The sequence below is a fragment of the Falco cherrug genome, chromosome 4 (genome assembly GCF_023634085.1).
Source record: "Falco cherrug isolate bFalChe1 chromosome 4, bFalChe1.pri, whole genome shotgun sequence".
Lineage (NCBI taxonomy): Eukaryota > Metazoa > Chordata > Aves > Falconiformes > Falconidae > Falco > Falco cherrug.
Window position 1 is genome coordinate 902,285 of NC_073700.1, and position 21,795 is coordinate 924,079.

General features: G+C 38.6%; 1 protein-coding gene across 13 annotated transcripts in view; it reads left to right on the plus strand.

Moving 5' to 3' along the window:
• DOCK3 (dedicator of cytokinesis 3) overlaps positions 1 to 21,795 on the plus strand; it is a 225,395-nt gene that overhangs the window by 134,395 nt on the left and 69,205 nt on the right. For all 13 annotated transcript variants that reach the window (XM_055709450.1, XM_055709457.1, XM_055709451.1 and 10 more), the window contains exons 14-19: positions 3,001 to 3,126; positions 13,073 to 13,197; positions 18,508 to 18,670; positions 19,353 to 19,459; positions 20,157 to 20,328; positions 21,005 to 21,102. In XM_055709450.1, the coding sequence (XP_055565425.1) occupies positions 3,001 to 3,126; positions 13,073 to 13,197; positions 18,508 to 18,670; positions 19,353 to 19,459; positions 20,157 to 20,328; positions 21,005 to 21,102 (791 nt within the window). The remainder of the gene's footprint in view (positions 1 to 3,000; positions 3,127 to 13,072; positions 13,198 to 18,507; positions 18,671 to 19,352; positions 19,460 to 20,156; positions 20,329 to 21,004; positions 21,103 to 21,795) is intronic.

Here is a 21,795-nt window from a genome sequence, read left to right on the forward strand (position 1 = left end):
AATTTTATTCATCAAAATTTCCCTGAGTAAAACTGTCTTCCTTTTCATCCTGTATTCCCTTGAAAATTCCAGGTATAGCACATATCTGAGGCTTGCTCTCCTGAGGATACCGTGCAGCCCTGTCAACAGAATGAAAGCCAGAGCTTAAATTTGTTGTAATGTATTTGCCTGACTGTCCAGAAAATAAGCAGTGTTTTCATACTTACAAATTAATTATCCAGAGGACTCTCTGTGATAGTTTCAGCTAAATGTTTCATTACATAGTTCAGGAGAATAACTGTCTTGGCAGAGTTTTTTGACACCTTTCAAATCCATTTTTATTTTCCTAGCTAATGGCAGATAAATATGGAAAGTAAATCTTGTCCTATCTTGTTACTTCATTTAGTGGTATCTGTAGTTCACGAATTCAGAGCTATCATTACTATTCCATTTCCAATGAACCAGCTGGTAGGTTACAGTTCTGCTTTGCTACAGCTAGTTTGGCATTCATTACTGAGTGCCTGATTCGTTGGCTTACCGATGTCCGAATACTGATATCGTCTTAATTTCACTTGACTGCATATTGAGTATTGTAGTGGAATATACAGTTCACACTTCTATAGAAGATATTAAGCACAATAATAAGCAAATGAAACTGTTTTCAGGTTTCAAATTTTATTACCTGGAAAGCTGATCTCCTTCCCTGCTGTTCCTCCTGTTACAGTTAAGGTCATCTACCACTTCTTAAAAGATTTTCCTGAATTGTTTACATTTTGAAAACTTGCATTTATTTCCAATGCCAGGGGTCTGCCTAAAGTTTTTTTTTATCAAGCGTGAGCTTTTTTGAAGAGCAGAAAGAAATAGTAGCTTTTTATCCTTGCCTTTGGCTTTTCAAAATAATGATTTCAAACGTTTCCTTAAGATCTAATGCATCTCTGGAATAAGAGGTTGAAACTTGGCAGAGGTATTGCCCTGGTGGCAGGGGCAGTGTTGCAGGCTGACATTATTTAAGCGTAAATAATACGGTTTGGATCTCAGAGCCTGCTCTTAGAGTGAGAAAGTGCTCAAATCACAAGTGTGATTTTTTCCCTGAAGAAAAACGCACTGGTTCTTTCTCTCCCCACCTTCCCAGGGCTTGTGTAAAAGTAATCCTCAAATCTGCTGCAAGGAGTAGAAAAGAACTGGGAGGATAGGCTGAGCAGAAAAGGGGACTGGAGAGTAGATGTACAAAACCTCATGGGCAGAGCAAGAAGGTTTTGGGGGTGGAATATGTGGGAGGGCATCACGTAAGTAACACATGTAATACCATGCTGGAAAATGACATATTCTGTTATTTCCAGTGACTGATTTTTATAGATAATAGATTAATTCTGGTGCTGTTTGCTAAGTACTGGGGGGGTTGGATGTGGGGAGGTCTGAACTTCCAAATTTGCTCCAGTCATTTTTGCTGGAATTTTCAATTTAATTTTATTTGTTTGTTTTTAATAGCAAAAGAGGATATAAAATAAACAAGTTTTTCTGTAAGTGGCAAAAATAGTCAAGACTGATTTCTAGTGATTTTGCCTCCTGTGTTCTGTTAAACCTTCTGTAGCGCCTGCACACACAGATGCACATTGCACATGGTATTCAAAGGGGTTGAATTTTTTCCGTGGTGATAAAGCCTCTGCTTTCCCTGCAGTGCTTTGCAGCGCTGTCCTGCCTACTTAGCTGGACAGTTGCAAGTCCCTGTTTTGGCAGCTTTGGAGTGCATACATGCTGGTTGTCCAGCTGGCTGGTTGGCCTGCCTTTCCCTTTGTTTTAAGGCTTTATGCTCTTTTTTTCATCCCAACTCCCAGTGTTCATTAAACATATACAATCTTCATATTATCTAGCTAGCTATTTGCCAGATTTGGCTGAAGTCAAACAACAGGCTTGAAAATTATTTCAAGGGAAGAGAGCAGAAAGTGGGTGGGAGGTACATGATATTACCAGTTTCATTCCCCTGGTAACTTGTCTAACAAAATGGCAACTAAATATTGTCTGCAAAGCTCGTATATACAGCTTAGGAAATAGCAAAATGTTAGTTGGCGCAGGCAAGACTGTACAAGGCAGTGTCTGTTTTCATATGTGCTGCTCCACTGAGTGAACAGAGGATAGAAAAAACTGTTGACTAACTGGCAGTCATTAGATGAGATAAAGGTTGTGGAAAATTGCTGTGTAAATGTAATTCACATTGATATGTGAAGCTGGTAATATATACTCGGCAGATGAGACTAAGCTTGCATGGTTGAGCTTAATCCTGGTGTTTTCTGGTATCACAACACTTGACTTTGTAACCTTACCAATACATTATCCTCATTTTAGGGGTGTAGTATGCTTTAAATTAAAAGCAACTAGGGAAAGCAGTTGGACTGAGATTAACTGTGTAATTATTCCTAGTCCAGCTATTCGGTTGATGTACTGAACATCAGGTCGCGTTGAAAGAGCTAGTTGCAGAAGTCACTTTGACTAGTTGGTGCTCTTGAAACTTGCCGAGCTACTGAAGGGAATTTCATTAAAATCAATATTCCTGTATGAAATAGTTAAAGTGGAACAGATATGCTTTGAGGATTTTCTAATTTATTTTTTTTTATGGTATTAAGCAGGATCAAAGGCACTTTAGAGATATTCTATGACATTGTGTGATGTGGTAGTTCAGATAGAGGTAGCATTGCTCATATGTGTGCTGTAACTTGCTGTATGTGAGGAACAGAAATAGTGTTAAGTACCTCACTGTCTCTTGCAATATCTCTGTGAAATTAAGTATTCTGATTTTAAAAAAATGTATTTTAACACAATGTTACACTCTTAACTGATCCCTTAAAGCAGTTTGGTTTCTTCCATTTCAATTTTAAATTACTCCAAGGGAGAAAAGAACTCTGTATTTATGTATTTGTATTAAATTAACTGTGGAGCAAAGCATTATATTACCTACATGCCTTCTGTGTACAGACATGTAATTCTTAGGTCTGAAAAAATTAACAACTTTGGGTTTTTTTCCAGGACTTATAATATCTCTTCAGCTTCTTCGTGGTGACATGGAGCAGATTCGAAGGGAAAACCCCATGATCTTTAACAGAGGCGTTTCTGTTACCAGGAAGTTGGGTTTTCCTGATGTTATAATGCCAGGTAAACATAACAACTCTTATCTTAAAATATTGGTAATTTTTTTCTCATACTCTCCTAGACAAGTCCCACAGGAATGGGTGCTTTACTCAAAGAACATTGCTAATAGAAGAGTTGCCTTATTTATCAATAAATGCCAATTCCAGATTCAGGGAGGGATGCTAAAACATTTTAATCAACAAACATTATAGTAATAGAAAGTGTTACATTCACATGCATGGAAGTTGATCTGGAAAGATTGCTTTGATGTTCTCCCTACCTTCCCTGCCAGTTAGATATCCCTCATGGATGCTAAGCTTAGAGATGTTTCTTTTAAAATGCATCAATTTCTTCTTCCCAATAATCCAAAGCCTGGAAAGAGTTTCCACTTTGCCGCCTTGATTTTTGGAATTAGTATGAGCCTTTTGTAATGGTTGACAATATATGAGGCTGCAAATCTGGTCTGATTTTCCAGCTGGCCTTACAGAGCACGTAGTCCCTGCAACAGTGGTCTTGACTGAAGCATTGCTGTACTTCATTTGCTCCTTACTTCTGGAGCAGCAGCTTGAGATGCTTCTTATTTTGGCACAAGGTGAGGTAGCCCCAGCATAGCCAAGAGTTCATTTAGGGAGGAAACCAGAACCTAGCCAGTCATGCAATCAATAGATATAAAACCTGGCATTATACTGCCTTCACTTTTACAGTGTAGTAAGAAATGGGCTTACAAATTATATTACATGTATAGCATTTGAAATACTACTGCTTTGCTATGCGTTATAACCAAGGCCAAGGGTGACTTTGCAGACATGGGAAATTTTATGAAAGCATAATGGGAAAAGTATCAGATTTTATTACTTGAAAGACTGCAGTAGTGACGCATCAGTATCAAAAGTAGTTGTTGTGGCCTTGTTATGGAGGCTTTTCAGAAAGCACAATAAAAATAGGGAGTAGGTAGGAAGAATTTCTAGAAACTAAAGTAACAGGATTTAGAACAGTATGTGTTTTATTTACTAACAAACTTGGAAATAATAGTAACAGAGCAGCAGAGGAGGTGGGCTATAATGACAATTATAGATTTTAGTTTTTAGTGACCTTATAGCAGTTTCAGTCTTAACCCAAAGAGAGAAGAGATTAAATATTGTCTGTTGATATGCAGGCACAGCTGCTGCATGGTGATCTGCTGTAATTGAGATCACAGCTGGATGTGTCAGCTAGACCAGCTAGATCACAGCTAGAAAAGTCAACATCAACAATAACATTTGCATACCTTTATAAGTGAATTGATTCTCCTGTAAGAACTGCTTTATCCTCCATTTCTGTGTATAAAGCTGTCCCTTAGGTGCTTCAGACCACTGAATTTTAGCCCGCCTAAGGAATAGCTTTATGGCCTCAGTGTTCCCCTCAATTGTTTTACCATTTTCTGGGCCCTGTTTTTTTTCTGCAAGCTGGCATAGTAGGCTGTCTTCCCTGTGCTTCTGCTGTTTTGGGCAATGCTTTTGTCCAGGGCTTGAACAAGCCAGTTAGCAGTTTCATGTGAAAAGTACTCCTACCCTAAACTTTAACAATTCTTTATTCATTGCAGCTAATTCAAATTTCCAAACTTTCTTTCTCTAAGAACTCTAGTGAAAATACTGCCTCAGTGCAAAAGATGTCCAACAAATCTGAAGTATATTTTTTTTTTTTTGTGATATTCAGCCTAGAGACATTGGATGTTTAAGTAAATTAAAACCCGATTCCAGAGTGTGTGTTTGCAGCACTCCCACTGTAAGGCTGGCTATACGGGTGTAAGTAGTAAACTTCCCAGCGCTGGTCAGCCCATCAGTTTTTTAAATGGTATTCTTCAAAAGACCGTAGTCGCTTGGTAATGTCATGATTGTGAAAACCACAGTTTTTGTTGGATAAAACAGAGATTTTAAGATGATAATCTGTTTGGAATTGGGCTCATATATATAGATCTGCTCAAAATACTGATTTGATACAAAAAAAAATGTGTGAAAGAGCCACCATTCTGCTGTTAGATGCTTATTGCCTCTCCAGAGCGGCTGGACACCCAGAACTTCTCAATTCAAAGGGGGCTAGAAGGGGGCTGCATATATAGCACTTAGATGGAAAGCTTTAGGCATTTGATTCTGGAAAAAAAATTGCTTATGTTTGCGGAGAAAGGCAGTTTGTAAATGTCCTTAAACACAGCCATGGAAGTGTGAATAGATTTTCACTATAATGTTAAATTAGGACATTACCAGAGTAGAGGTGAGATTTGAAGAGAGAGGTAGCAGTGAATGGTGCTCTGAAGAAAAATTTTCATTTCCTGGGTACTCTGCAGGATGATGAAATCTCTGTAAAAATTAGGAGATTAAAATATAATGTAAACTCACTGATGCAGGGAACAGTGTTCATTCTAATTACTTATCTTTTTTTTTTTTACATAAAAGTGTGTTTGACATTATTCAAGTGACAGCAGATACTTGCCTGTTAGAACAATTGTTTTTAGAATTACTGTTTTTAGAACAATAGATCAAACTGAGCTTTGAGTTTACCTGATGTCCAGGATAGAACATTTGGGCAGAGTTACCCTTCAGGTGGATTAGCCAAGTTACATGAACAAGGAATGCCTGTCAGGGTTTTTTTGTGCTTCTGTTGTAACAACCAGAATCAAACATTCTTTCTTAGCTTTACTAGTGTTGTCTAAAGCTAGAAAATACTTTGGGGTCAGGGGAGGTTATAAAAAAGCCCCAAACAAACAAAAAAACTGTCATGCATGTTAGCAGTTCTCAACTATGTCTACTGCTTTAATTGTCATTGTCAAACTACCTTTTCCTTGCTTTGCTTCAGAACTGATTCTTTCTCATTAAAGACAGGGTTTCCTGTTTCAGAAAAGAGCACAGAAAGTTCATCAGTTGTATTTTGCAAGTGGATGCAGATTTTTCAAGGCACTGATTTAAAAATGTTCTTTATGAATACATTAATAAAGGCTACATCACCTGGTATTGTTAAAATATGTAGTGATCATTCTGCTGAACCAAGAAATCTGTTTTTTAAAAAGTAAATAGCTCTAGGGTTTCAAATTAATCTTCTTGGTTATAGGTTCTGACATTTTCATTTTCTGTTTTACTAGGAAATTCTTTCACATGTACACATTTTAACCATTAAAATCCTGTAGCTGTGTCTTATCACACAGTTTTCTTGCCCCGTTTTGTTTTCTAAACCGTAGCATTAGTTCCTGTATCAAGCAATTTTTTCCCCTTACTCGCATTTGAGCAACGTAGGTGGTAGCTGGTCATCATTAAGAAATAAAGTTTAACTGGTCTTTATGTGCTTATATCTTGCATGGTTATGCAGAACAAGATTAATGGCCTACAAAATAACCATGCCTGTCTTCATTTCTAAAGATAAAATGATCTTTGTTTCCTACTGTGTTGTGATCAGAGAAGAGCATCATAAAGACTTGAATTCTTTTTTGTCCGAATCAGAAGGGATTGAGTCAAACCAGCCTCATGAAGAGGTGTGGTGGGCTTTTGTTCATTTGTGGGTTTTCTTTTTTCTTTTCTAAATTATGACTGGGTTTAAGACCATCCATCTGATCCTGACAATTTTACCTTTCCCCAGAGATAAAAGCAATGAGGCATGTGCTGCTTGCCTTTTGGATTGCAACTTTATTTGTATACAGAACTTGCTGATCAGAAATCTATTGCATAGGCATGGCGTTTGTCAGTACCCCAAAGGACATCCCTTCCCTTCCCCATGTGCTGATAAGTATTCTGTCTTTTACTTTGATGCTCTGATGAAAAGTGCATGCTTCATCTTCAACTTGTGAGTGATGTTTCTTTCTCTTTTTTTTTTCTCTCTCCTTGTCGTAATTTCCTGGCTTCTCTCCCTTTCCTCTCCCTTTACTCTCTCCTCTTTATTTCTGATGCAGAGATGAAGATAGTTGGGTGTAAGTTTCTGCTTTTCTGTGTAATGTCTGCCTGTTGCTTGCTTTTTCCCATTTTCTCTTCGTTCATGGAATGTTGGGGATCGGTAAAGACAGCAAACCATAACATCGTAGGGAAACTTTGGTAACAGAGGCACAGGCTTTGTCTTGTCAGTCTTTCTTCATACCACAGTGTTTCAGACAAATTTAGTAGCTATGACAGATGAATCAGTAGCAAAGGTGAGAAACATCTCAGCATCTGTTCTGTCAGTGAGCACAGTCATGGCAAAAGGACATTAAGAAATGGACATAGCAAAATCCATCAGCTGTTCTTGCAACATTCATGACGAGAGTCAACAAGACTAGAAGATGTAATTTTTTAATAATTATGCCAAAAAAATGTTTACAAGGAGAATAAAAAATATTTTTGTCACAAATAAACTTGCAGAAATGCAAAGTTGGTGGAGATAATAAAAAATATATTAAAAATCAATTTCCAAATACTAAAAGCAAGCTGTTTCAGGGAAATCATTGAATTTAAACAGAGCAATGTATAAATTCTTTTCTATACACAGAGGCCAAATGATGGATAGCAAATAATCTAGTAGGTACTGGTTGTTCCTTTTCCTTGAAACAATTGAGTGTTCTGCTCACTGAAAGCTCGAGGAACGCACAGAGTTAAACTTGCATGATGTTCTCTTCGGGGGGTGGGTGGGGAAGTTAATTTAATTCACCATATAGGCAGTAGGTCAAAGCTCTGTTTCCCCTTGCTGCTGTAATACTACTTGCAATAATGTTAACAGTTACATGCTGTAACTCCTTGAAGAATATGGACCTTAAAACAATTAGTTACTGACTGGTGAAAGGGCAAAGAAAAATAAGCTGCTGCAGTGGATCTAATGTGATTCCCAGAGCCTGTCTGACCGTACAAGGCTTCTTCATTCCAACAGGCAAGTAGTGACACAGTGGGCAACACAGCAGAGTCACACCGGCATCAAAGGTGACTGCACTGTTACAGCCAGGGAAAATCATGCAGTGTGAGGCCTGGCACTTAATCTGTTGAGTTGTGATTGAGAACAAGTCCATAATCAGCCAGAAGGAAGGCCAGAGAGCATTTGAGACCCTTCCCGTGCAGTGCACTTGGTCAGTTTTTTTCCTTTAGTCCGTTTGGTTTGTAAAAAAAATGTGATGATCGCAGAGCTGATTGTGGGCATCGTTCTGTTAACCTCATCAGTCTTGAAATCACTGCACTTCAGAAGCAGTTGCACGTTTTTCATTTAGAGAAAGTTGCAACTTAAAGGCGTAGTATGCTCTTTGAGATCAGAACCCAGTTACTGGTGCCCTGCTTTGTGCAGTCGCCTCCAAAGCTGCAGCAGAGATGGGCTGTGCATCCAGGGAACGTCCAGCTCAATGTGATTATCTTGGCCTGAAAGGACAGCGGTTACCATTGTAAAGAGCTAGAACAAATACAGGCAAAGCACATTCTGACGCTATACATGAATATATTCTACATTTTATAGTTTGTTTCAAAGATTTTACTTACTTGCTGGACTCTTTGAGTCAAACCCTTAGTGGTCTGGACTGCTGTAACTTCAGTCAGTGGGGTGATGCTGATTGAATCTAGCTGTGGGAATGCTCATTTATGTATAGGACGTAACTGTATGGCTGTGGTTTTACTCCCTAAGCCATTGTGGAGCATACTCTAAGAGTCCTCCTTGCCCATTCACGCTCTGGAGTTTTTTGGCACGCTTCTGTGAAACGCCAGTATTTTCAAAAAGATCCTAAACCCAGTGATGTGAGAGAGTCAAGCAGACAGTATATCACAGTGTTGGGCCCTAAGCAAATAGGACCGTCTCAACAATTTAACAAATACAGGCATAAATACTGATTTTCATAGATAGGTTTTTTATATTTTTGGCTGCTTAAATTGTAAAAGACTAAACTTCCAGTTGAAAAAATCACATTAAGATTCTCTGAATAAATACAGTTATTTTACTAAGTTACTTGAAACTGGACCTACACATCCTGAATGTTGTGAGCTGCCACTGTTCCCCAGCTTACAGGGATATATTACATGTCCTTTACAGGTTCACAAAGCCACAGAATAATTGACCGTTTAGAAAACAAATTTGCTAGAATCATGATGTCAGATATTTGTTTGTCTCTTTCTCCTTTGGGAACTTACGTGAATTGTGTAAGCTTTTTTTGTCACAGTATTCACCTGTATAAAACAGGAACCATTCCTGTCCTCGGTGTACAAAATCTTGTAGGAACCCTAAATGAAAAATGTTACATTAAATGCAGGCAGCTTCTGTAAATTGTTACTACTTTGCAGTTCAAGTAACGGATTAATCTTCTAGTAGAAAATGTACAAATCTTATCAGGATAATTCTCCTACTTATTCTAATAGATAGTAGTCAGTTACTGGCCATTGGACTGCTTAAGTTACTTGGACTTGAAAATGATAAATAAGTGTTTGGAAGTCTTCCAGTACATTTCTTTATACTGTAACCACAAAATCAATATTTGGCTAGTGCAGCCTTTGCCACCACTCCTTTTTTTCCCCATTACTGTTAAAATCATTTCAGGTGATATGAGAAGGCATTTAATTTCAATAAAAGTGAACCCTCCAAAGCTATAATCTGTGATTTGTGATTTAAACAATTGTACGTTTGACATAAGGCTTTGTAAATAGGTTAAAACAAAAACCCCACAGGTGAAGGAAGAGCCATGTAACACCTCAGGAATATTTTCTTAATATATTATTGTGAAAAATCCTGTCTTTCAAGACATTTCATAAAGAATGAAGCTCAGTAACTGCATATGTTAAAAGTGCATGTAGTATGCTAAAGAGGAGTTTACGTTTGGTTTTAAGTTGAAAACAGTTGTAGAGGGGTGGGCTTCCAAACAAATAGCCATTCTGAAAACTCTAGGTTTTCAGTTTATCCTTGACAGTCACCTAACACAAAAAGCCCTCAGCTTAAAATGTCATCTGCAGTTTTTAGCCTATAAGTACTTTTGGCCCATTAGCCTTCTAGCACTTTTTTATTGCTGTGCTGATGATCGGAGGCTGCAGCTGACCCAGTTTGATAGGCCATGCTGCTCTCTGGAGCCAGGAGGCCCGTGGGCCCAGGCTGGTGGGCCATGCTGCTTTTCTCCCAAAATACACGCTACTGCCGTGTCAGAGCCAGCACTTTTGGGACAGTGGTTTGCCGTGCAGAGGGCGTGAATTATCTGGTTTGTTAAAAAAGGACCTTATTTTTCTCTTTTTCTTTTGATGATGGAATTAAATATGGGAAAAGCCCTGTCTGCCAAGATTTTTGAGTTGATAGCTAGCTGTCATTCTGTGTTAAAGCTGCCAGGGATCACTCGCGATCCTACTGATCACGCTTGTGTTAAGCCACACGCAAGCTGCCCTGCGCGCTCTGGTCGTGCACTTGTGTGCTGGTGTGCAGAATGTTTTCTCTAGCTTTGCAATTTGCATACCCAAAGTTTTTAATAAACTGCTCAGTGTTCGAGCATTTGCTCCAGTTTCTGTGCATCCTGTTAGTGCATCTGAGCTCAAACGCTCAAAACCAGTAGCGACTGGAGAGAAAAAAAATGGCTTGTGAGGACTCAGCAAGCTGTGTGGTTAGTGAACGTGATGGGGAGAGCAGAGGCTTCTTTGCAGTGAGGTTATATTCACTGAGATAAATGCAAGAGTTTGATTTTTAGCTTTAGAAAGTTTGTAGCTTTTTAAAAAGCATTTTTTATCTCCAGATTTTTCAAGAAACTGATGGGCTCCATATCTGATAGTTAAATGTGTTTTGTCTTTGCTAGATACATTTACTTTCCTATTTTTACTATATATAATAACCTTTTTTATTTTTTCGAGATTCAATAGACAATATTTTTACAAGAGAAGGTGCACCGTTATACTTCACTAAAATACTATTTCTCTTCTTTTTTCTTCATTTTGATTCAGATCCACTGGTTTTTAGATTCCTCTCCCCCCACCCCGAAGGCATTTTTTATTTTTTTCTAAATTAGTGCAGTGATATCCCTCCTGTTAAGCTTCACGCAAGATAAGATGCTATATATAACCAAATAACTCCCTTTAATTTCAGCTGGAAAATGATTTGCTATCTGACATTGGACTTTGTGTAACCAGACTGTCTTCCAGAAAAGAGGTCATAAATAGGAAGCTCCAAAATGCTAATTATACTGAGTACAATTGATTTCTGTGAAGATTTATAGCATACAAATTGAAACTTTTTTCCTCCTTGTGCAAACTACTGAGAAAAAAGGATGGACTCTGTTAAGCAGGAGGATTTTCAAAACAGAAGTCCCTACTTACAAAACCCGTTGCAAATATAATAATAATAGTTTATTTCCTTGATATTCCTACAGTCAGCATATAGGTGGCTTAGCTTGATTTTGAACAGCAAGATAATTTTCTCTGTTGTGGGGGGCTGTGGAGCGTTGCATTTGATGACTATTATTTGATGAGAAAAAAAAGATCAAATATTTGAGGTCTTTCACCAGCATCTTGCTGTCATCTTTTTCCCGTTAATGAACCATAGCATTTTCAAACCTCTAGTTGCGTGGTGTTTCAAGCAGGCAGCTCTGTGTGAATCCACAGTGAGAGTGAGGTTGATGGAAAAAGGAGGACATTTTGCATACAGATTCCCATTCATAGAGAGTTCCTAGCAGAAAGCACTGAATGTCAGCTACAGAGCTGTATTTTCCATGCTTAAAAAAGTTGTCCTTATCTCCAGAAATAAAAATGAAAGTAAAGGCAGGACTGAAAGCTCCTGTTGTTTGTCCGTCCCTACAGTAAATTAAGGAACAAATTCTGTGGGGTTATAGACGTCACAAAGAATTTGAAGTGCTTCTTTGACAGACACAAAAGGATATCCCTCACTGCCTGAAAGCAAATGCTGCCTATTTCATTGTGCTTCTGATTAATAAACAGATTTAACTGCATCAGCTTCTCCAAGTGGAAGAAATCAGGCCTTCGAGGAGTCTCTGCTTTGCTGGATAGCCATTCCATTACTTGATTATTTAGTCTCTTGAGGCTGCTTAACAAAATACTTGCCTTGAAAGAGTTCACTTTTTTGTTTATTTTTTTATGTATATATATTTATATATTGCCCTTTAATATGTTTGCTATTCTGGCAAGTAAATGAAAAAATGTGGTAAGTGTGAGCTGTCATGAAGTGGTGACAGTAACTAAATTTTACAGAAAAATAGGTGCTACCTGCTTCCTTTTGGTGCATGCCTTAGAATTTACTGCATTAGTTTTGAAAGCAGAGTTTCCCACATCAGATTCCTAAAAGAAAATAAAACGTGACCTAGAATCTGTGAAATTCAGGATAACAAGATGCTGAGAGAGATGCTAATATTTCAATTTCTGAATAGTCATTTGCTCTGAAAGCTCTTGAAAATGAGGTAGTGAGAAATTGGCAAGTATCCATACTGCGTGCTTTGTTATATCCATGCATATGGATACCAGAGGCTAGCCAGAAATCTAGCAAAAAAAGAATTTATAATTCCCTCTTAATCCATCTGAACTGAATTACAACGAGGTTTCCAAAAAGGCCGCTTTTATTGTGTTTTATGATAAAAAGGAATTATGAAAATGTAGAACGTACTTGAAGAGCTAACTAAACAAAATGTTCTGTTGATCATCACAAACAATACTTACTTTTCTTAAAATATATTGGAATTAGGAAGTCTGGTGTTAATGATGTTTAGTCAGGCTTAACCTGATACTTCCAAATCAGCTAACTAGACATAGCAGTAAAAGGGTTTTTTTCCCTTTCTCACTTACTCAATAAAAGCAAGTATTGATTCCTAGTTCACATTTAATAAAGGCATTACTAACAATGGTCTGATTTTATGCACTGATATTAAAACGTTCATCTTTATTAACAATTTACTTGCTGCTTGGAATGATTTGGGCATCAGCCATGGTCTTGCAGAAAACAAAAATCGATTTGCAGAATCAAAATCTGTTGCCTGCTGACACTGAGTCATCCATATTGAATTTAAGTGTGTGACTCCGCTCTTTTACTGTAGGTGATATACGCAATGACTTATACCTGACATTAGAAAAGGGAGACTTTGAAAGAGGTGGGAAAAGTGTGCAGAAGAACATTGAAGTGACCATGTATGTGCTCTATGCAGATGGAGAAATCCTGAAGGTAAGTGCCTTCCTCATTGAGCTTCAGGTGCCATGTGCTTGCTCCATGGACACGTTACCTTGTTTTGTTGTCTTAATACAAGGGAAGTGCTAGAATAAAACTAGCTTTTACTTTTTTTTTCCCCCCAAGTTTTTAAGTTATATATTATGATGAAGGAAGTAGCCAGTTGTAAATTTGAAAGAATTTGGAGCACTACCCCTATATGGGAATAGGCAACTTGGAGAAAATATTCATAAACTGAAAAACTTCCATAATTTCAAAATGTGATGTCAGTGAAGAAAATTTAGAATAACTGTAGTCAGAAAGAGCTGAAGAGTATGTGACAAATATCTAAAATTAAATAACGTGTGTCCTACAATGTGATGAAATGTGATTACAAGAGAGACTTAAATCTGTGTTGTTGGAGTTACGGTACTGAATGTAGTTTTGGAAAATAAATGTCACTAGCTGTATTTCCAAGATATTGGCTTTCACCCTGGGATGGCTCCATTCCAGCTGTGAATGGTGATAGTTAATACTTTTCTTTCTTCCTCTGTTCTTTCTTTTAGTATTATTGAAGAGGAAAGGGTAGTTAAGTCAGCTTTGGCTGGGGTGGGAAGGTGTGAGGATAGAGAAGGAAATGGAAAGTATTTTAACATAAATATTTATCAGAAATAACTTCCCCCCTCCCTTCTTTTAACATCCACCACAATAAAATAGCCTTTGTAGCTATTATTAGAAGAGTGTAAACATCGAAGTGCTTGTGTACCAAACTCATTGCCACAATCTTTGGTTTTTAATTGAAAGGACACCCTTTCCTTTATTACTACAATTGCTTGTGAATTCATTAAAAGTAAAGTATGTCTCTTTTAAGGAACTGGTTTGTGCTCATAGCTGAAGCAGGAAGACCACAATCCCTTTTTGTTTAATTGAATTAGGCGTACCTTTCAAATGAAGTGACAAATTTTAAATCATCACTTTACTGCACAGCTGTCTGCCAAAGACCAATACAGGTCTTTGCCCTCCGAACTGCAATATCAGCATCTTCAAATACTAATGTACATGGTGGTGGCTAATTATACTGTAACTGTGGCTAATGATTAAGTATAAAAGCCGTATAATTTCTAGACATTATCAGCCTTAACTTCTGCTGTGGTTTTGCATGGAACGGTCATTCACAGATGCTAAGTTATAGTTTTTCTTACCCTGCCCTGTTATTACTACTGTAACAGTGCTTCAAGACTTTACCATGGGATAGTGAAGCAGATGTGGTACAAACAAAGACTAGTAAAAGGTAGTCATTCCGATTAGAAAAAATTTGGATGAACATTTGTCATAAAGAAGAGACTTTACAGATAAAGGATCTTTCGTGTTTTTTAAATTCAAACCACACATTTAAAAGAAAATCTTTATAGCAGATTTTATGTTACTGCTTCTCTGTATAGTGGCAATCAATGCAACAAAGATACTTTGTTTATGTCAGGGAGGTCTTTGGTTCGTGATGTCTAATGATGCTTAAGATCCATTGTATTTCAAGCATGCAGACACTAGAATTTTCTACAGAGAAAAAACTCAGAGGTGTAAGCTAGCCTATCTACTGAAAAGTAAGTAAAAGGGCCATCAAAGACAACAGAAGTTGAACTCTCCTTCCCTTTATTTCCAACTCCTCGCTGCTTAGGTACATTTGCGTTCTCTTTTAACTGCAGAATAGAACTAGAAAAATAACATAAACCTGAGTATCAGTTGAATTGAATACAGAGACAGTTCAAAAGTGCTAAATGACAGTTTGAAGGAATAATCACATGCACATAAGAGAAAGAAGCAGCTACTTAGAAATGAGTTTGCAAACTAATCATGTCTCCTCTTTTTTTGTCACTGCCATAGCTTCTACATGATTTAAAAATTCTGCAAATTCATCTACCAAAGCTAAAGCAAATGAGACAGCCATCTGGAATTACTTCTAACTTAGTGAGTTATCTTACCATTGTAAGATGGCTCCAGCGTTACCAGTGGTAACCTCCTTGTCCTTGCAGAAGACAGCTGACCCTGTTAAGAGCCTCTCTGGCTGCTTTTGAGTCTATAGAAACGCCCTGAAAATTGTGAGGATTCAGCTCCTTAATCTGTACATTTCCAGTTTGTCTCAACTTTCAGAATGCAGATTTTGGTTGTAAAATACAGCAAAGCTTGTGCTCAGAATGTTCCTGTGCTTCGGGTTAAAAGCCCTGAGAACAAGCTACCCATCCCAGCTTGCCATGGGTTTGGGGAAGTCTGGGTATCCGTCGGTCTAAAACGTAAGACAGGTCCTGGGTTATTTTAGTATGCAACTAAATGGATACCCTTTTACCTTTTGTATGACAGATTTGGTTTTAAACCCTAGATGGCTTATTTTTCACTGCAGCCATCTGGTTTCTGTAATCTTCGGTATGGACACCTAGAGTGATGACCTTCCATTTTCTGTTAGGAGCGAGGTGGTTTCACCCAAAGGCAGAATATAATTTTATTCCTAAACAAAGCAGCTGGAGAGACTGCTAGCTCTGGATCCATTTCAGTCATTCAGCATAATATAAAAGAAAATACTGAAGACTGCAACAAGAGGAGTCTTAACTTTTTAACATAAATGTTAGGAATAAGGTGTGCGTTGGTTAGGGCTTGGTGCACCGCTGATAAAGGGAATTGCTTTGTTGGGGTTCCCTGTCCCTTAATGACCGCTTGTGTGACCCAAGGTTGCTTGGACAGTCAGTCAAGGGTAGCTATTTTCTTTCTTCTATTTCATTTTGTCTAATTATGACGTTCATTTGAGAACTTTCAGGAGGTGATACAGTGGAGAAGCTAATAAAAACCCTCCAGTTTGAGCTTAGAATAGCATGGGCAGAACACTGACAGCTAACACTGACAGCTAAGTCATTGCCCCCAAAGCACTGCTGTTCCCGGCTGAAGCGCCGTCCCTGCCTGCCCTCTGCCTTTCCCAGGCAGGGGCTGCCAAATGAGAAGGTGTGGGGAAATTGCCACAACATTTTCATCTGATACTAGAATAAAATCTCTAAGCTTTTCCTGACCAGCAGCACAATCCAAATCGGAATTGCGCCTTTGTGAAGACTTTAGCAGAACCATCTGCAACAATAATGACAATATTCTGTCTGTCTCACATCCTTATTGCTGCTGAGTATATCTTGGTCCAGAAATAGTCCTACCAAAAGCAGTGAAATTATTCCCAGAATACAGTGCTGTTTGAAATGAAAATTAGTATTTCCTTTTCAGAATGGTCTTACTCAATTGTTAGTATCTTTCAATATAGTCTGAAAAATAAAATCCTTGACACATTTCTCACTACTTCTTTCTGTTGCAGTAGCAGGAATATCTTAATTGCAAGGCATACCTTAAATGATAAAATTATTAGCTGATACTTTTTCTAGTTTAGCTTCCCTTACTTGCCTCTGCCCTCTAATTCACCCACATATTTGGGTCTTATGGTAACTGGATGTACGGAGGCTAGTTTCATGTTTATATTTTGCAGATCACAATTCAGAATTAAAGATTAAGCAGTCCTCCCTCCTCAGACTATAGATTGTAGTACAAATGCATAGAAACAGCTAACAACCAGAAAGAAAGACGCTTCACTTATTCATTTATTTAACATTTATAGCATGAAACACCATTCGAATACTGACCATTTTTCTGCCAAGGCAGGTAATTTTTTGAGGCAACAGAAAAAAGCTCAGATGAAAATCTGAATTTTTACTGTACCTTCTAGAAGAAATACAAATACTATTTTACTTTCTCCTAAGAACCCCATGCAGAATGAGGTTTCAGAATTGCCGTGTTGAAGCCTGACAAGTTACTCTTATTACAAAATATGACTGGGGTATTGCAGGCATACTAGGTTTTAGTACTGCTTCCTCTGCACTCACTCCAATGTGTTAATATCTGCTGGGGTTGTGGCATGTATCGTATGGTGACTAAGGCTTACGTGAGAGGGCTGAGTTTTGTATGTGCTACAGCCACCCAGTTTGGATTAGAGCTTTTGCAATGAATCTCTGTCCAGGGAGCTGTTCTTGCATTGAATCCCAAAATTCCAGAGAACTTTTCTTTCTTTTTTGGCTCCTTCACAAATTCATAACTTTCTCAAAGCGTAAAGAATATTACCAGAGGCTGAGCTAACTGGGGCTGGTTAATGGGATGTGCTTGGCTTGACAGTCCCCTGTTTACAGGTGAAAAAAATAAATCAACATTGTTGATATTTTTTGGGGTTAGAATTTAGAGATGCTTTGGGAAAATGACCAGTAATTCTTACTGTCATGCTACTGTTCTATGTGGGGTGCTTTAATGTTGGAATTTATATCGCTTGTGTCATTCTGGGTCTTCTTAGCTTCTGTTTCTTCCTGGATTCGTTATCCTTAGAGATGCTAAAAGTGAAGAATCTCTAAGGTATCTTTTTTCTGCATGGCTTTATAAGATGTTGAATGTTTTGGATCACTTTGTAAGTGCTAGGTATAGAACATGAGTTACTGCTTATATAAAGAAATGTGCTTCCTGCTCCATGTCTTCATTACAAAGGACCTTTTACGGTCCTTATTTCAGGATGTCAGTATTTCTTCTAACTTCCTTCACTGATATTCTGACTAAGGGTTTCTGTATTTCCTAAATATCAATGAATGTTTTCCATCTGTATTTTGAGAATACATAGATTGGTTAAGATCTTTGAACTTTTTAAATCTTAAAAGCGAAAATTTAGATCTCATTGTGTTTTTAGGTGATGATTAGTCAACAGAAATTCCTTGCTTACCACTAATGGAGTAACTTGACCAGAATTATCTGGGTTACTTGTTGAAGCTGGTTGGTTGTAGTTTCAATAGACCAACATTTTTAAGAGCTTGAAAAGTTCAGGTATCACTTCTGAACAGAGATACTGAAGCAGAAATCAGATTAAATTATATTTTCAGAAAAGTCTAATATTAATAGTGATGGTCTTATGAGGTCCTTTTTGTTGTTCGTTTGGGGGGGGGTTGACTCATCTTTATGTATTTGGACTTATTTGTTTATTGTATCTGTTCAATGCTTGACAGAACACTTAGCTTAAATAATAACTTAAATAATAATGTACTGGAATTCATCCAGTATCATAGGCCTCCTAGCTCATCCTTTGACCCAAAACACAGTTTAAAGATCTCTTTAAACATTTCAGCTTTCATTGTGTCTGAGTTTCTGTTTCTGACTCTTCCTTTATGTCTACAGAAATAGATGAATTATATAAAGGTTATCACCATGTAATAAAATGACTCATCTGTAGTGATGTGATGTCTTTTAATCTGAAATTGTTTTCTTTTGTTCCAGGACTGCATCAGCCTGGGCTCAGGAGAGCCAAGCAGGAGTGCATACCACTCGTTTGTCCTTTACCACAATAACAGCCCTCGGTGGGGAGAAATCATCAAGTTGCCCATCCCTATAGACAGGTTCCGTGGATCTCACCTCCGGTTTGAGTTCAGACATTGCTCCAGTGAGTGCAAAATATAACCAAGAAAATTCTAGAAAAGCTGAGGTCTTTCCATTGTCCGTGTACATTTGGGTGAGGCTGTTACTGGGAAGAAAGCAGGGAAGCAATGCCAATCTAAAATATAGTGAAGGTGCACTGCTAATTAGCCAGTTGCTACATTAGTTAAACAGCACATTAAAAACATGAACAACCACTGCAAGGCAAAATATTTTGCAGATGTTCTCCCTTGCTGTTCTTTCGCTGTGTTTTCCTGTAGAATATTTTCTGTACAGCATGTATATTTTATATTTTACTGTGCTCAGCATGTCTGTGTTTGTTTTGAGGCTTGCTAATCACTTGCATAGAATTAGACATAGTGTATTCTTACGTAACCTGCATGCTTTTTGTTAGGCATGCAGAGAAGTTCGTGAATAACCTTGTGGTATATATGGACAGACAGAATTATCTGTCTTGTGAGGGCAGCGAGGCGCTGGCCCAGGCTGCCCAGAGCAGCTGTGGGTGCCCCATCCCTGGCAGGGCTCAGGGCCAGGCTGGATGGGGCTGGGAGCCAGCGGGGCTGGGGGGAGGGGTCCCTGCCCATGCCAGGAGGGTGAACTGCATGATCTTTAATGTCCCTACCAACCCAAGCCACTCTGTGATTCTATGATGCACAAATACGATTCCTTATTTCCATCTGTTGCTATAGCAAAAGACAAGGGAGAAAAGAAGCTCTTTGGGTTTGCGTTCACTCCGCTGATGAGAGACGATGGCACTACCTTGTCGGATGATATCCATGAGCTTTACGTTTATAAGGTACCAATTCTTCTCTGCAGACTTTTCACCTACTCATCTATACTTCAGTTTAAATAAGTAATGGCCATTACATTGCTTTTTCCCCTTACTAGAAGTATGTGAGGAATAGATTAATAGTTTCAAAATGTTACAAATTCAAAATCACACGACTAGGTATAGATATAGCCTTCTATTCTAGATAAAGCTTGCCTTTTCCCTTCAGATAATGATGACTCTAATCCTATCTGTTTTGAATTCAAACATACTAGTATTTATGAGCATTCAGCAGTTTTACCAGCCTATGACATTACTCTACACCCTTTGTGTTATGAAATTAGGCTGTACTTCAAATGCATCATGTTACAATGCTACAGCTTGGCAACCTGTAATTAGGGGTTTGGGAGGGGTTGTATTTTCTTTGTTCCTGCTGATTTGGTTTATTTCTGCAGTATGATTTTCAGACAGCAGCACTAAGTTGTACAGTTGGAAGATCGTGGTAAGTTCTAAGGAGTCAGTGGTTAGGAAGCCACACTTTCTAGAGCTGGGTCTGTTTTGTGTATGTACAGACCCCAAAGGTGGTAAGCAAAGCTTTTTCTTAGAAGTGTTTTTGTGCACCCAAAAGGTCAATAAAAGTACCATTAGGCAACTGCTGTCAGGGTGTGAGTATGTGGAATGAGATTGACCAGGTACAATTCCATGTCTTGTCCCGTACCCGCAGTGTGATGAGAACAGCACATTTAACAATCACGCACTGTACCTGGGGCTGCCTTGCTGCAAGGAGGACTACAACGGCTGCCCCAACATCCCTTCCAGCCTCATTTTCCAGCGCAGCACCAAAGAGACCTTTTCGGTCTCCACACAGCTTTCTTCCACCAAACTGACCCAGAATGGTGAGTAGCTGAGCCTTCAGAATCGACCAGGGCAGCGGGCTTGGGAAGAGGGAGGTAAGATGGGTAAGCTTGTGCTCTGTTTATTTTACTAAAATACTCCTTTGTTATAATTTCATTATATGCATGCTTTTTGGTTTTTTACTAACACTATTGAAATGAGCAGAGACTGTTTTTGAGGAAATAAGGATATTGATAGGTGGCAGAGAAATTGCAGACATTACTGTAAGTGCAAGAGAAGGGTAATACATTAAAGAAAAGTTTATTTTCATTAAGTGATTGAAGGATAAAAACTTCAATGTTGGCTTTTCTGTACAATCTGAAGTTTGGGGTTTTTTGGCTTTTACAGGGTTAATAAGTAAATAAAAACTTCTTACGGCAACTTCCCTGAAGCATGGGAAGACAAAAGTAGATTGTCCACAGGGCAGTGTTGGTCACATAGGGAAAAATGCAGTCTTCGCTGTTTTTAGAGCACTTTCCCGTTCCTCGATTTGTTACTTTCTTAGCAGTATTGGACTTAATATGTATTTTCCTTCTTGTTTTCCCCTTTCCCCCCTGCCCTGAGAAGTGTGAACTGCAGCAAGAGCGGAAGTGTAACATGTAGTGACTCTGGTGGGTCTGGGGTTGCCATCCGTCCCTCTGCGTACAGACTGTAGCTCTTTCTCTCACTGTTCTGCAGTGGATTTGCTTGCCCTGCTGAAATGGAAAGCCTACCCAGACCGTGTGATGGATATTCTAGGACGACTGAGACATGTCAGTGGCGAGGAAATTGTGAAGGTACTACGTGAAATAAGTCGTTGTATGTATCTGTGATAGCAAGTTCATCAGACCTGCAATGCACTTCTGAGTGCTCCCTCTTGCTGTGCTTTTTGATTCACTCTGTGAATTTCCAGAGTGTATGAATTGAATGGATTTTATTTTGACATGAAACTGAAAGGGAGTGTACACACCAAAAATTAATGGATAGTTAATCCTTGGTATCAAAATGTAGCTAATCCTTAGGAAAATTCCCTCACCCCCATACTCTGCAAGTATCAGGTCGTGGGCACCACGTTCCCCACTCTGCAGGACCGCTCCTGTCGAGCCACACTGCTTGCTGACAAAGACGTCGCCGCTGGTGGTGGTGGTTTGTGCCGATCTCTGTTCCAGTAGTATTTTCTAAAGGACATTCTCTGAAATTGCCTGAATGTGGTTGGTCATTTCTAGAGTGAAGAAAACAGCTGGCTCAGAAAACTTGGCCTTTTCAAACAGCTGGCAGAGCTGATATGTAGTTCTGTTTTGCAAATATGCTCCAAACATCTGTGTAGAGGAGAAAGAAATGTGACACCTTGAAATTAAGTTTTGCTCAGTGGCTGGTGACCCATCCTGCAGACCCATTTTCCTGTCCCAGCACTGTGAAGTGGAGCTGTTGCGTAGAGCCTGAGCACCAGTTGCCCTCCAGCGTTCCTAACCTATCAGTAATCCATCTCC